We start from the raw sequence: 12,204 nt of genomic DNA on the forward strand, positions 1-12,204 counted from the left end.
CAACAAAATAAATGAAAACACAACTATGGAAGAGTTACAACTACTGGTTCATATAGGAGCACTCACTACACTAAATATACACACTAGGCAGAGATCAGAACAAACCAACACACAGAAGAAACCCACAAAACCAGCATGGCAACACAGGCTACAGATCAGAATAGAAAAACTGAGAAAAGACATCGGACAGCTAACACAATTTATAAGAAATGAAATATCAGACAAAAAACGAAAAAGGTTAGGTAAAATCACACAACAAGAAGCAATAGAGCAATTAGATGAAAAAAAGCAGAAATTGCAAGCATTGGCCAAACGACTTAGAAGATACAAAAAAAATGAAAATAGAAGGAAACAAAACCAAACATTCAACACAAACCAAAAGAGATTTTACCAAACAATGGATAACACACACATTAAAATAGACAATCCACCAAACATAACAGACATGGAACACTTCTGGAGCAACATATGGTCAAACCCGGTACAACATAACAGGCATGCACGGTGGATACAAGCAGAAACAGACACATACAAGATGATACCACAAATGCCTGAAGTGATAATTTTGCAACATGAAGTCACCCGAGCAATTAATTCTACACACAATTGGAAAGCCCCTGGAAATGATAAAATAGCAAATTACTGGCTAAAGAAGTTCACCTCAACACATTCACATCTAACTAAATTATTTAACAGTTACATTGCAGACCGATACACATTCTTTGATACACTTACACATGGAATAACTTATCTGAAACCTAAAGATCAAGCAGACACAGCAAACCCAGCTAAATATCGCCCCATAACGTGCCTACCAACAATATACAAAATATTAACTTCAGTCATTACACAGAAATTAATGACACATACAACACAGAACAAAATTATAAATGAAGAACAAAAAGACTGTTGCAAAGGAGCACGAGGATGTAAAGAGCAACTGATAATAGATGCAGAGATGACATATCAAGCTAAAACTAAACAAAGGTCGCTACACTACGCATACATTGATTACCAAAAAGCTTTTGATAGTGTACCCCACTCATGGTTACTACAAATATTGGAAATATACAAAGTAGATCCTAAATTGATACAGTTCCTAAACATAATAATGAAAAATTGGAAAACTACACTTAATATCCAAACAAATTCAAATAATATCACATCACAGCCAATACAGATTAAGTGTGGAATATACCAAGGAGACTCATTAAGTCCTTTCTGGTTCTGCCTTGCTATGAACCCACTATCCAACATGCTAAATAATACAAATTATGGATACAATATTACTGGAACATACCAACACAAAATCACACATTTACTATACATGGATGATCTAAAACTACTGGCAGCAACAAATCAACAACTCAACCAATTACTAAAGATAACAGAAGTATTCAGCAATGATATAAATATGGCTTTTGGAACAGACAAATGTAAGAAAAATAGCATAGTCAAGGGAAAACACACTAAACAGGAAGATTACGTATTGGATAACCACAGCGACTGCATAGAAGCGATGGAAAAAACAGATGCCTATAAATATCTAGGATACAGACAAAAAATAGGAATAGATAATACAAATATTAAAGAAGAACTAAAAGAAAAATATTGACAAAGACTAACAAAAATGCTGAAAACAGAATTGACAGCAAGAAACAAGACAAAAGCTATAAATACTTATGCTATACCAATATTGCTCTTCTCATTTGGAGTAGTGAAATGCAGTAACACAGACCTAGAAGCACTCAATACACTTACACGATCACAATGCCACAAATATAGAATACATCACTTACATTCAGCAACTGAAAGATTCACAGTAAGCAAAAGGAAGGAGGAAAAAACCTACATTATGGACAGATAGACAATTTAAGAAAATTCTTTCTAGAACGAGCAGAAACTAGCAAAATACACAAAGCAATCATTCATATAAATACATCGGCTACACCACTGCAATTTCATAACCACTTCTACAACCCTTTAGATCACATAACATCAACAGATACGAAGAAAGTAGATTGGAAAAAGAAAACACTACATGGCAAGCACCCATATCATCTAACACAGCCACTCATCGATCAAGACACATCCAACACATGGCTAAGAAAAGGCAATATATACAGTGAGATGGAAGGATTCATGATTGCAATACAGGATCAAACAATAAACACCAGATATTACAGCAAGCATATTATTAAAGATCCCAATACCACAACAGATAAATGCAGACTTTGCAAACAACAAATAGAAACAGTAGATCACATCACAAGCGGGTGTACAATACTAGCAAATACAGAATACCCCAGAAGACATGACAATGTAGCAAAAATAATACATCAACAGCTTGCCTTACAACATAAACTTATAAAACAACACGTTACCACATACAAGTATGCACCACAAAATGTACTGGAGAATGATGAATACAAATTATGCTGGAACAGAACAATTATAACAGATAAAACAACACCACATAACAAACCTGACATCATACTCACCAATAAAAAGAAGAAATTAACACAACTAATCGAAATATCCATACCCAATACAACAAATATACAAAAGAAAACAGGAGAAAAAATTGAAAAATACATCCAACTGGTTGAGGAAGTCAAGGACATGTGGCATCAGGATGAAGTTGACATTATACCAACTATACTATCAACTACAGGAGTCATACCACACAATATCCACCAGTACATCAATGCAATACAGCTACATCCAAACATATATATACAACTACAGAAATCCGCAATTATTGATACATGTTCAATGACCCGAAAGTTCCTAAATGCAATATAACATATACCGTACAGTTAAAAGGAAGTCACGCTTGATCAAGGTCTGCGTCACTTTCCATTTTTGACCAGACATAACGTCTGAGAAAAGAAATAAATAATTATAATAATTGTTATTAGGTGAAGTGTTGGTTAAAACAAAGACTGAAAAATCTGTGGTCCAATGAAGATTCGACCCCACGACATCTCAGTTTCCAGACAGGTGCTTTGTTAGACCACCAGATCCATTATGTATATACATAATTCATCTGTAGGTATTAATGAGTGAGTTTGCGTTTGTCAGAGTATGACATATGTGGCTGTACCTTTTGATTGCATTGACTAAGAGGCATATTTTTTTTTGCATCCCCAATGGATGATTGACCTTAGTATTCAACATAAATTTCAACTTAATACCTGTATCTGTTCCTGAGGAAAAGGGGTATTAACAGACAGACGCACAGACAGACAGACTGATGGAGAGCAAAGTGGTTCTATAAGGGTTCTGTTTTTACTGGCTGGGGTACGGAACCCTAAAAATCAGCAAAGTGGAAGATAGAATACTTAGCACAATTGTGTTCATTCACAAAGGAAAATTGAGGAATATTGCTGACATTGCATAAATTACATAGATCAATACTATCAGTCTGTTAAAAACAAATGAAGACCTTTTGAACTATAATATACAGTAAATTAAGTTCGTGTTCATTATTATATTCCGCAGATCTCTTTATCAGGGATCTGTTCCCTGTAATTGGAAGAAATGTCACAACATAACAGATTCATATAATTTCCTTTCTGTATTGTGTGTATTGTTGTTTATTGCAGACATTCACGATGTTGGTTTAAAACATGAAAATATCAACAACCAAGTCAAATGGAAGAGACCAGGTTGGAATATTATGGCTGGAACAGACAGAGATAGTGGTCGCATGTGCGTGAGATGTGCTACCTTGTGTGAATGTGTGTATGTGTTTTCTTTTGTTTTCTTTTCTGAAGAAGACTTAGGCCGAAAACTCGATATACAACAGCTTTTTTTGTTGTGTCTGTCTGCAACTCAGCATATCTTTACAGTGAGTAGCAATCCATACTGTTCGTAATACTGTCAAATGAAGAGAGATAGTAAAATAGTGGACTCCTTTCATTGCAGCAAATGGTAAGAGAGAGAGAGAGAGAGAGAGAGAGAGAGAGAGAGAGAGAGGCCTCTATCTGTTGCAGATTCTGCAATCCATGTTCAGACACAATGATCTAGTTTTAACATAGTGGGGTGCTTGACTTTCAGCAGGGATTCCAAGAACAACAATAGTGTAAAACACAGTCCATTCTATCCACATGGTATGCTAGAACCCATGGATAAAGGTTACTTGGCCAGTTCAGTGTCTTCACTTTTCAAATGTTTTTGATCATTGCTGCAGTGACATGTAAACACAGCACATTCTTGCGAGATATGTAAGAGGGTTGGAACTTTAATAGTGGCAACTATTTATTTACAGCTCTTACATAATAGATACGTGTTTCGAAGTTTTACTCACCTTCAAAGTAGTCACCAGCACTGTGTTTAACCTGTTGTCAGTGATTCAGAAGTCGCAGGATACTCTTAGCAGTGCCAGTTGTGTTGACAGTCTGAGCGGCTCAGTCTATTGCCTGATGAATTTGTAGCAGTTCTGAAGCGAATGCCTTGAAGAGTTTCCTGCAGTTTAGAAATCGAGTTGAACTTACGAGGGCTTAAGTCAGGGGAGTGCAGTAGGTGGTACAGCACTTTGCAGCCCCATCAGTCAAACAAATCAGTAAAAGCTTACACTGTACGTGCTTGAGGATTGTCCTGCAAAATGATGGTCAGGTCCTGCAGAAAGTGTCATCACTTCTGTCTCTAAGCTGGTCGTAGGTTGTGTTCCAATAATGGACAGCATAGGGACAGAAGTAATGACACTTTCTGCAGGACCTGACCATCATTTTGCAGGACAATCCTCAAGCACGTACAGTGTAAGCTTTTACTGATTTGTTTGACTGATGGGGCTGCAAAGTGCTGTACCACCTACTGCACTCCCCTGCCTTAAGCCCTTGTAAGATCAACTCAGTTTCTAAACTGAAGGAAACACTTCACAACATTTGCTTCAGAACTGCTACAAATATGTTGGGCAATAGACTGCGCCGCTCAAACTGTCAACACAACTGGCACTGCTAAGAGTATTCTATGACTTCCACATCACTGTCAGTGGGCTATACACAATGCTGGTGACTACTTTGAAGGTCAGTAAAACTTTGAAACACATATCTATTTTGTACTAGCTGTAAATAAATAGTTGCCACTATTGAAGTTCCAATCCTTGTAGTTACACCACAGTTGGACAGAACACATACAGACTGTTATTCTGGTGAGTCATACACAGACATAGCAGTAATTCTGGATAAAATCCCGGAAATTGCTTACTGTGTTGTATGTTAGTGACCTCATGTGCAGTGTTTGTTGAAATCTCAGACTTTTTCATTGATGATAGTTACTTAGGTGCCAAACTTTATCCAGTAAAAAATATAATAAAATTAAATCTTATCTAAATAACAAGCTGATGCTAAGGCTCTCAGCTACATAAGCATATCGAGATGTAAATTTGTGCATTTCATGCCACGCAAAAATTTAGTAATTTTTGACTGTATGATTAAGTCACATGTACATAATGTATGTAAGAGATAGACTCGCTTTTCACAGAAATGAAAAAAAAAAAAAAAAGGAGAAAGATGAACTAGCAGATTTGAAGAAAAAGCCTGGTATTTTGTCAAAATCCTAGAATATCAAAGAAAATATTTTTAGTGCTGAATGTGTGACTCTCCTTAAAGCTCCTTCAAACATGCATGCTCCCTTACAGAATATGGTGATAAAAATATCTTTCATGGAGGTTTAAAATTCACTAAGTCATCCTAGATTTCATGTGTGGGTGGAAAAGTGTGGAATTTTAATATTTGGGACAGTGATAAGTACTGATGTGAACAGTTCCATGGTTTGCTGGGTACACATGTGTATGTAAAAAGAGTATTGAAATGGAGATATGGGTATCTTATATAGATACCAACTTATAGCCTTAATTTACTGACTTTTGATAGTGAAAGTACTGCTGTTGGGCTGTCATGGGCAATTTTAAGCTAGTATCAGTGCATACGTTTTTTAAAATTATTTGCACATAGTCAGTAGTTTTCAGATAAGAGTTTGAAGAATGCTTAAATTGTAACTGTGTGTGATTGCATTCTATCTCCTTATTCACTGTCATTCCTTTTGGGAGTCAGTTAATTACTAAACAAAAGTTACATAACTAACTAGTATGATCTGGTGGCAGAAATGAGTTATGTACAAGAATTCCAGAAAATATGGAAACTTTGTGACAAATGCATACTTGAACATCAGTACAGAAGATAAACCAGCCTGCAAGTTGCGCCATTGTACTTGACCACATATGCCACTTGTGTCATTATACATTATAAGTGTCATTCATGGTTAAAAGAGTGTTCTGTGTAGTTGTGAATGCATTATGTCAGAGCTCATTCAATTCAAACGTGTTCATGTTTGTATGGGGGATGCTTCTCTAAACAAGGCAGCCAGAGTGTTTTGGTGTTCCAAGAAACACAATGCCGAAGATTTATACCGCATGCAGGGGAAGTGGAAAAACATTGTCTGTGAAGTCTCATTGCAGTTGGAAGTGGCTATTGAGTGAGGTGACAGATGACCATTGAAGAGAATTGTGATGAAAAATAATAGGACTGCGCCTGCAAAAGCCACTGCAGAACTGAATGCCACATTTGTGAGCTGTCAGAACCAAAACAACAAGCAGGGAGCTTTATAAGCTGGGAATTGCAGACTGAGCTGGAATTCCAAAACCACATATTAATTATGCAAATGGCTGTAACAGGAAAATGTGCTGCCAAGGCCATAAAACCTGGAATGTGGAGCAATGGAAGAAAGCCATTTGGTAGGATGCTTCTTGTTTCACAGTTTCCAGCTTCTTGTAGAATTTGTGTCCCAAGTGTGAAACATGGTTTGGGTTCAGTGATGATTTGGGCAGCCATATCATGTTATTCTATCTGCACTGTGGTTACTCTGCAAGCTTGCAGTACTGCCAAGGATTATGTCACCATTTTGGCTGATGAGATCCATCTGATGGTACTGTATTTGTTCCTCAATGGCGATGCTCTATTCCAAGACAACAGGCCCCCTTTTCACACAGCTCACATTGTCCATGACTAGTGTTGTGAGCAGGAAGATGAGTTGCTGCATCTCCTCAGGACACCAGTCTCCAGATCTCAATATTATTGAGCCTTTGTGGTCTACTTTGGAGAGAAGGGTGCATGATCACTATCCACCTCCGTCATTTATACCTGAAATTGCCACTGTTTCACAGGGAGAATTGTGTAAGAGTCCCTTGAAAACTATACTGTGTCTGTACTTTGTATTTGTTCATCCGGAGACAACTGTAACCTGTTTTGAATGCCAATGGGTTTCCTACATTGTATTAGGCATGGTAATGTGTTGTGTTTTTGTTTTTCTATGCTTATATATCGCCCCTTTCATATAAACTGTTTTTTTTTTTTTTTTTTTTTTTTATGAGAAACTTCTCATTAAGGCTATTGTAGACCCAGTGATAAAGAGTTGTAGGAAATTGTTGCTGTTTGCTTCATAAATAAGTAAATACTGAACTGTCCTTCCAATTGCAGTTTTCTATTTTCATTGTTTCATTTTATTCACAGAGGCATACTGTTTTTTCTTGGAAGTATTTTATGCAATGCATTATTTCATCAGTAGACATTTAGTACTTACAGTTGATATAAAAGAATTGTTGTCTGTCATCAGGAGCCCTCAGAGGCCAGCTTCTGGAGATGAAGTGCCATTGACATTGTCTACAACACCTCCACTACATTCACTCCGTGGTTGGGTACCACCACTTGTAGGACCATTGCCTGATGACTTTCTAAGGATAACACCAGCCACGACATGGGATAGTCACCATAAGAAACAGGTAATTAGCATTGTGTGCACTAGGATGTGCCTAAAATACACATATTTTTTTCTGATATACCAACAGTCTATCTTCCACATCTTGTGTAAGTAATTATGCCCATTTGCTGTCAATCTCTAGAGAAGAGTGGAAGAAAGTCTGATGTTCAGGCACTTTCTTGTCTTTGTGGGAGGAAACTGTATCTATAAATGTGTGACATAATAATTAGTTTCTGCAGTTCTTCCTGTCAATCTGTATTTGCTATCTACATAATACTTATGGTTAAGTTGCACGACATGTCTTCCAGTGGTAAACTTGACTATATAATATTCAGTAAATATCAGAGATGCTGAGTCGCGCACACATCTGCAGACTCAAAGAGCTGTGAGTGTAGTTTCAGCTCTCTGAGACTGCATACATGTGTGCAAGTTGCGTTTGTGTGTGTGTGTGTGTGTGTGTGTGTGTGTGTGTGTCTACTGCTGATAAAGGCCTTAATGGCCGAAAGCTATGAGTGTGTGAATCTTTTTATTGTGCCTATCGCGACTCAGCATATCCGCTATATGGTGAGTAGCAACTTTCCTTCTCTGTATTGTTACATTCCAACCTGGATTTTCCATTGTTTAATATTCAGTGAAAATTTTTGTTAAGCCAAGATCGCCAGTTGTTATAAAATGTCCATGTTACCAGTTTTCGCTCGTAAGTGCAATTGACAGTATAAGCAAATAACAGGCATAGAAGGAAGTGGAGGACAGTATGATCACAGTTGCTGAGGAAACAGTTCAGGTTATGAGACTCAAGTAGCATGGATAGTGGAACCAAGAATGTGAAGAAACATTGTCATACTAGAAGGAAGTGCGGCAAGAGTGCTATCCACAAAAAAGGAAAGATGGTTTTTAAAATTTAAAGAAGTGTGATTACAAGCAGCAGAATTGATGATAAACATTAAAGATGCATATGATAATGATCAGCTTGGTTAAATTGAAAATGATTTTCAAGGAAAAAAATCAGAGATTTCTACCAAGTTTTGGGTATAACCTCTCAAAGTTTAATCCCCCCAATCTCTGTTGTTGAAAAAATAATGGAAAACCTAACATTATCCAACAAAGAAATCTGTGAAATATTAGCTCAATATTTTGAGATTTTGTTCGCTTGTTTATTTTGTTTTGTGGTGATTAGTGCTATGAATACAGGATGTCTGAGGGGGAAAACTTTTGACATGGTGCACCACTGCAGAGCTGCAGACTGCTAATGAAGGTCAGAACAAGGGTATTGTGAGGAGTGCCCCAAGTAAGTGCGATATGAGATACCTAAAGGATCTGACCGACAGGGTGAGCAACAATCTGTTGCTATTTGCTGATGATGGTGTGGTGTGTGGGAAGATGATGATGTTGAGTGACTAGGAGGCCACAGGATGGCATAGATAGAATTTCTGATAGGTATAGTGAATGGCAGCTAGCACTAAATGTAGAAAAATATAACTTAACGCAGATGAGTAGGAAAAACATTCCTATAATGTTCGAATACAGCATTAGTAGTGTATTACTTGACACAGTCACGTCTATAAAATATTTAAGTGTAATGTTGCAGGGTGATATGATATGGAACAACCAAGTAAGGACAGTAGTAAGGCAATCAAATAGTCAACTTTGGTTTATAGGGAGAATTTTGGGAAAGTATAGGTCACCTATAAAAGGAGACAGCATATAGAACACTAGTGTGACCCATTATTGAGTTCTGTTAAAGTGTGAGGGATCCCCACCAGATCAGATTAAAGGAAGACATTGAAGCAGTTCAGCATTGGTGTGCTAGATTTGTTACTGGTAGATTCTATCAAAATGCGAGTATTACAGAAATGTTTCATGAATTCAAGCGGAAATCCATGGAGGAAAGACGACATTCTTTTGGTGGAACACTGTTGAGTAAATTTAGGGAACCGACATTTGAAGCTGACTCCAGAATGATTATACTGTTGTCAATGTACATTTTTCTTAAGGACCACAAAGATAAGATAAATTAGGGTTCATACAGAGGCATGAAGACAGCAATTTTTCCCTCACTCTGTTTGTGATTGGAACAGGAGAGGAAATGACTGGTAGTGGTACATGATACCCTCCACCATGCACCATATGGTAGCTTGCGAAGTATGTATGTAGATGTTGATATAGAATGGTCAGTATTCAGGGACATCACATGAACACTCATTTGAAGCAAAAAACTTCATGTCAGCAATATGCCCTGTTCCAAATGGTTTCTGAGGAAGAACACATTTTATGTCACTTTCATGTGTTTTCTCAAATGACTGAGAAACAGCAACTTCTAACAATACAAAATTAAATTGCATTGAATCTCCTACCAAACAAGTGCTATCCATTTCTCTTCTAGGACTAATAGTTATTTACTGTGGTATATTGTAAACAATGTTGCTGTATTAAATGATACAGAAAATAAATAACAATGTACGTTAAATAGTCCTATCTCCATAACTTTTTGGGATAGGGCATATGTCCATGTGAAATTTTTTACTTCAAATGATCATTCCTGTGATGTCCCTGAATACTGACCTTTCCTCTTGGTGAAGTGTTGAAGCTGAGTCAGAACACTTTATGAGATCTGTCAACTGATACAACATCTGATGTTTTTGTTTTAATCCGGTCACCTAGCTGATTCTCTTGAAGTAGAGGTCCTGCTAATCAATACTCCTGAAATCCTGTATGTAGCCAAGGAAAGGTTTGACTTCTTCATGTTCTGCAGCTGTTATTGGAGCAAAAGAAGATGACTTCTACTCATATCATGAAAAAGCACACCCACTACTTTCCTTTCACCAACATATATGAGGACTGTTCAAAAAGTAAGATGACTTTTCAAATTGCATGGGCAATGTACATTTGATTATCAATCTTTTTTGTTTTGTTGTGTTGGTACATATGTCCTGAACATATGTTCACAGTTTCAAGTGTACAACATACTTCATTTTTTGACAGATAAAAATGTTAGATGTGTTTTAGTGTGCTTGGCAATTTTTGATTATTATAAAAAATGGAACAAAGAATTTGCATAAGATTTTGTTTGAAAAATGGAATCAAGTGCCTGAAAACACTTGAAATGTTGACAGTGGCATATGACATAATTAAAAAAAAAGTTTACAAGTGGTACAAGCTCTTCCAAGATGGCTGCGAAGGTGCCAATGATAAACCTTGCCCTGGACACCCCAGCATATCACTGACAGATGATAACATTGAAGCTGTGAAGAAAATTGTTTTGGAAAATCATTGAATTACCATCAGAGAAGGTGCTGAGGATGTTGGCATTTTGGTCGGCTCATGTCATGTAATTTTTTTGGATGTTTTGGGCATCAGACGTGTCAGCGAGGTTTGTTCCGAAACTTCTCAATTTTGATCAGAAGAACCATTCCATGGATATCCTGATTTGCTCAAAAGGGTCATAACTGGTGATGAAACATGCGTTTACGATTATGATGGTGAAACAAAAGCCCAATCATCCCAATGGAAGCATCCTGGAGAGCCAAGACTGAAAAAAGCACGACAAGTAGATCAAATGTCAAAGTTCTGCTCCCTGTTTTTTCTGAATTACTGTGATGTAGTGCATCATGAATTTTTGCCTCACGGTCGTACAGTCAATAAGGAGTATTATCTTGGTGTTGTGCACCATTTGTGAGAAGCAATATGCCAAAAACTTCCAGAATTGTGGAAAAACAGTTCATGGCTTTTGCATCACAACAATGCACCTGCTCATTCATCGTTGCTTGTGAGAGATTTTTTGGCCAAAAACAAAATGACAAACATGCCTCAGACACCATATTTACCAGATTTGGCCCCATGCAACTTTTTCCAATTCCCAAAACTGAAGAGACCTCTGAAAGGATGAAGATTTTCAATGATTGAGGAAATAAAAACTGCATCACTGGAAGTACTCGACTGTACCAAAAAGCACTTATGAGAAGGGCTTCGAGGACTGGAAGAAGCATTGGCACAAGTGTATTGTATCTGAGGGGGATTACTTTGAAGGGGATAGCATGAATGTTAATGAATAAATAAATATTTTTTCAGAAAAATATAAAGTCACCTTCCTTTTTGAACACACCTCGTATTTCCTTGAATGGGTGTACAGATCACTAGTGTGACTCATGAATCTGAGTAGCACCAACTTTACATATGAGATATGCCTTGAAGGCTCAACCTGAAAATCAAGATTACAATATGTTTCATTTGTCACAAAACCATCCTGTCTTTGTTTTCATTCTTGGAGAGTGTGGTTGCTCTTTGATGGTTAACCCACTGCCAAACTGCTACGTCAAAACATATAAATCACCCCCCCCCCCCCCTTGTCCCTCCCCTCCCTCACCTACACCATGGCAGGTGAAGCCATATTTATTTGTCATCATACCTTGCCGTTTTCTCATATTCCACACCTCCCGTTTAATG

The 12,204-nt window shown here is 37.3% G+C and overlaps 1 protein-coding gene across 2 annotated transcripts in view; it reads left to right on the top strand.

The window, feature by feature from the left end:
* Nucleotides 1-12,204, top strand: part of LOC126191234 (CUE domain-containing protein 1) — a 272,040-nt gene that overhangs the window by 49,736 nt on the left and 210,100 nt on the right. For both annotated transcript variants that reach the window (XM_049932051.1, XM_049932042.1), the window contains exon 4: nucleotides 7,618-7,783. In XM_049932051.1, the coding sequence (XP_049788008.1) occupies nucleotides 7,618-7,783 (166 nt within the window). The remainder of the gene's footprint in view (nucleotides 1-7,617; nucleotides 7,784-12,204) is intronic.

This window comes from Schistocerca cancellata, chromosome 1 (genome assembly GCF_023864275.1).
Source record: "Schistocerca cancellata isolate TAMUIC-IGC-003103 chromosome 1, iqSchCanc2.1, whole genome shotgun sequence".
NCBI classification, from domain to species: Eukaryota; Metazoa; Arthropoda; class Insecta; order Orthoptera; family Acrididae; genus Schistocerca; species Schistocerca cancellata.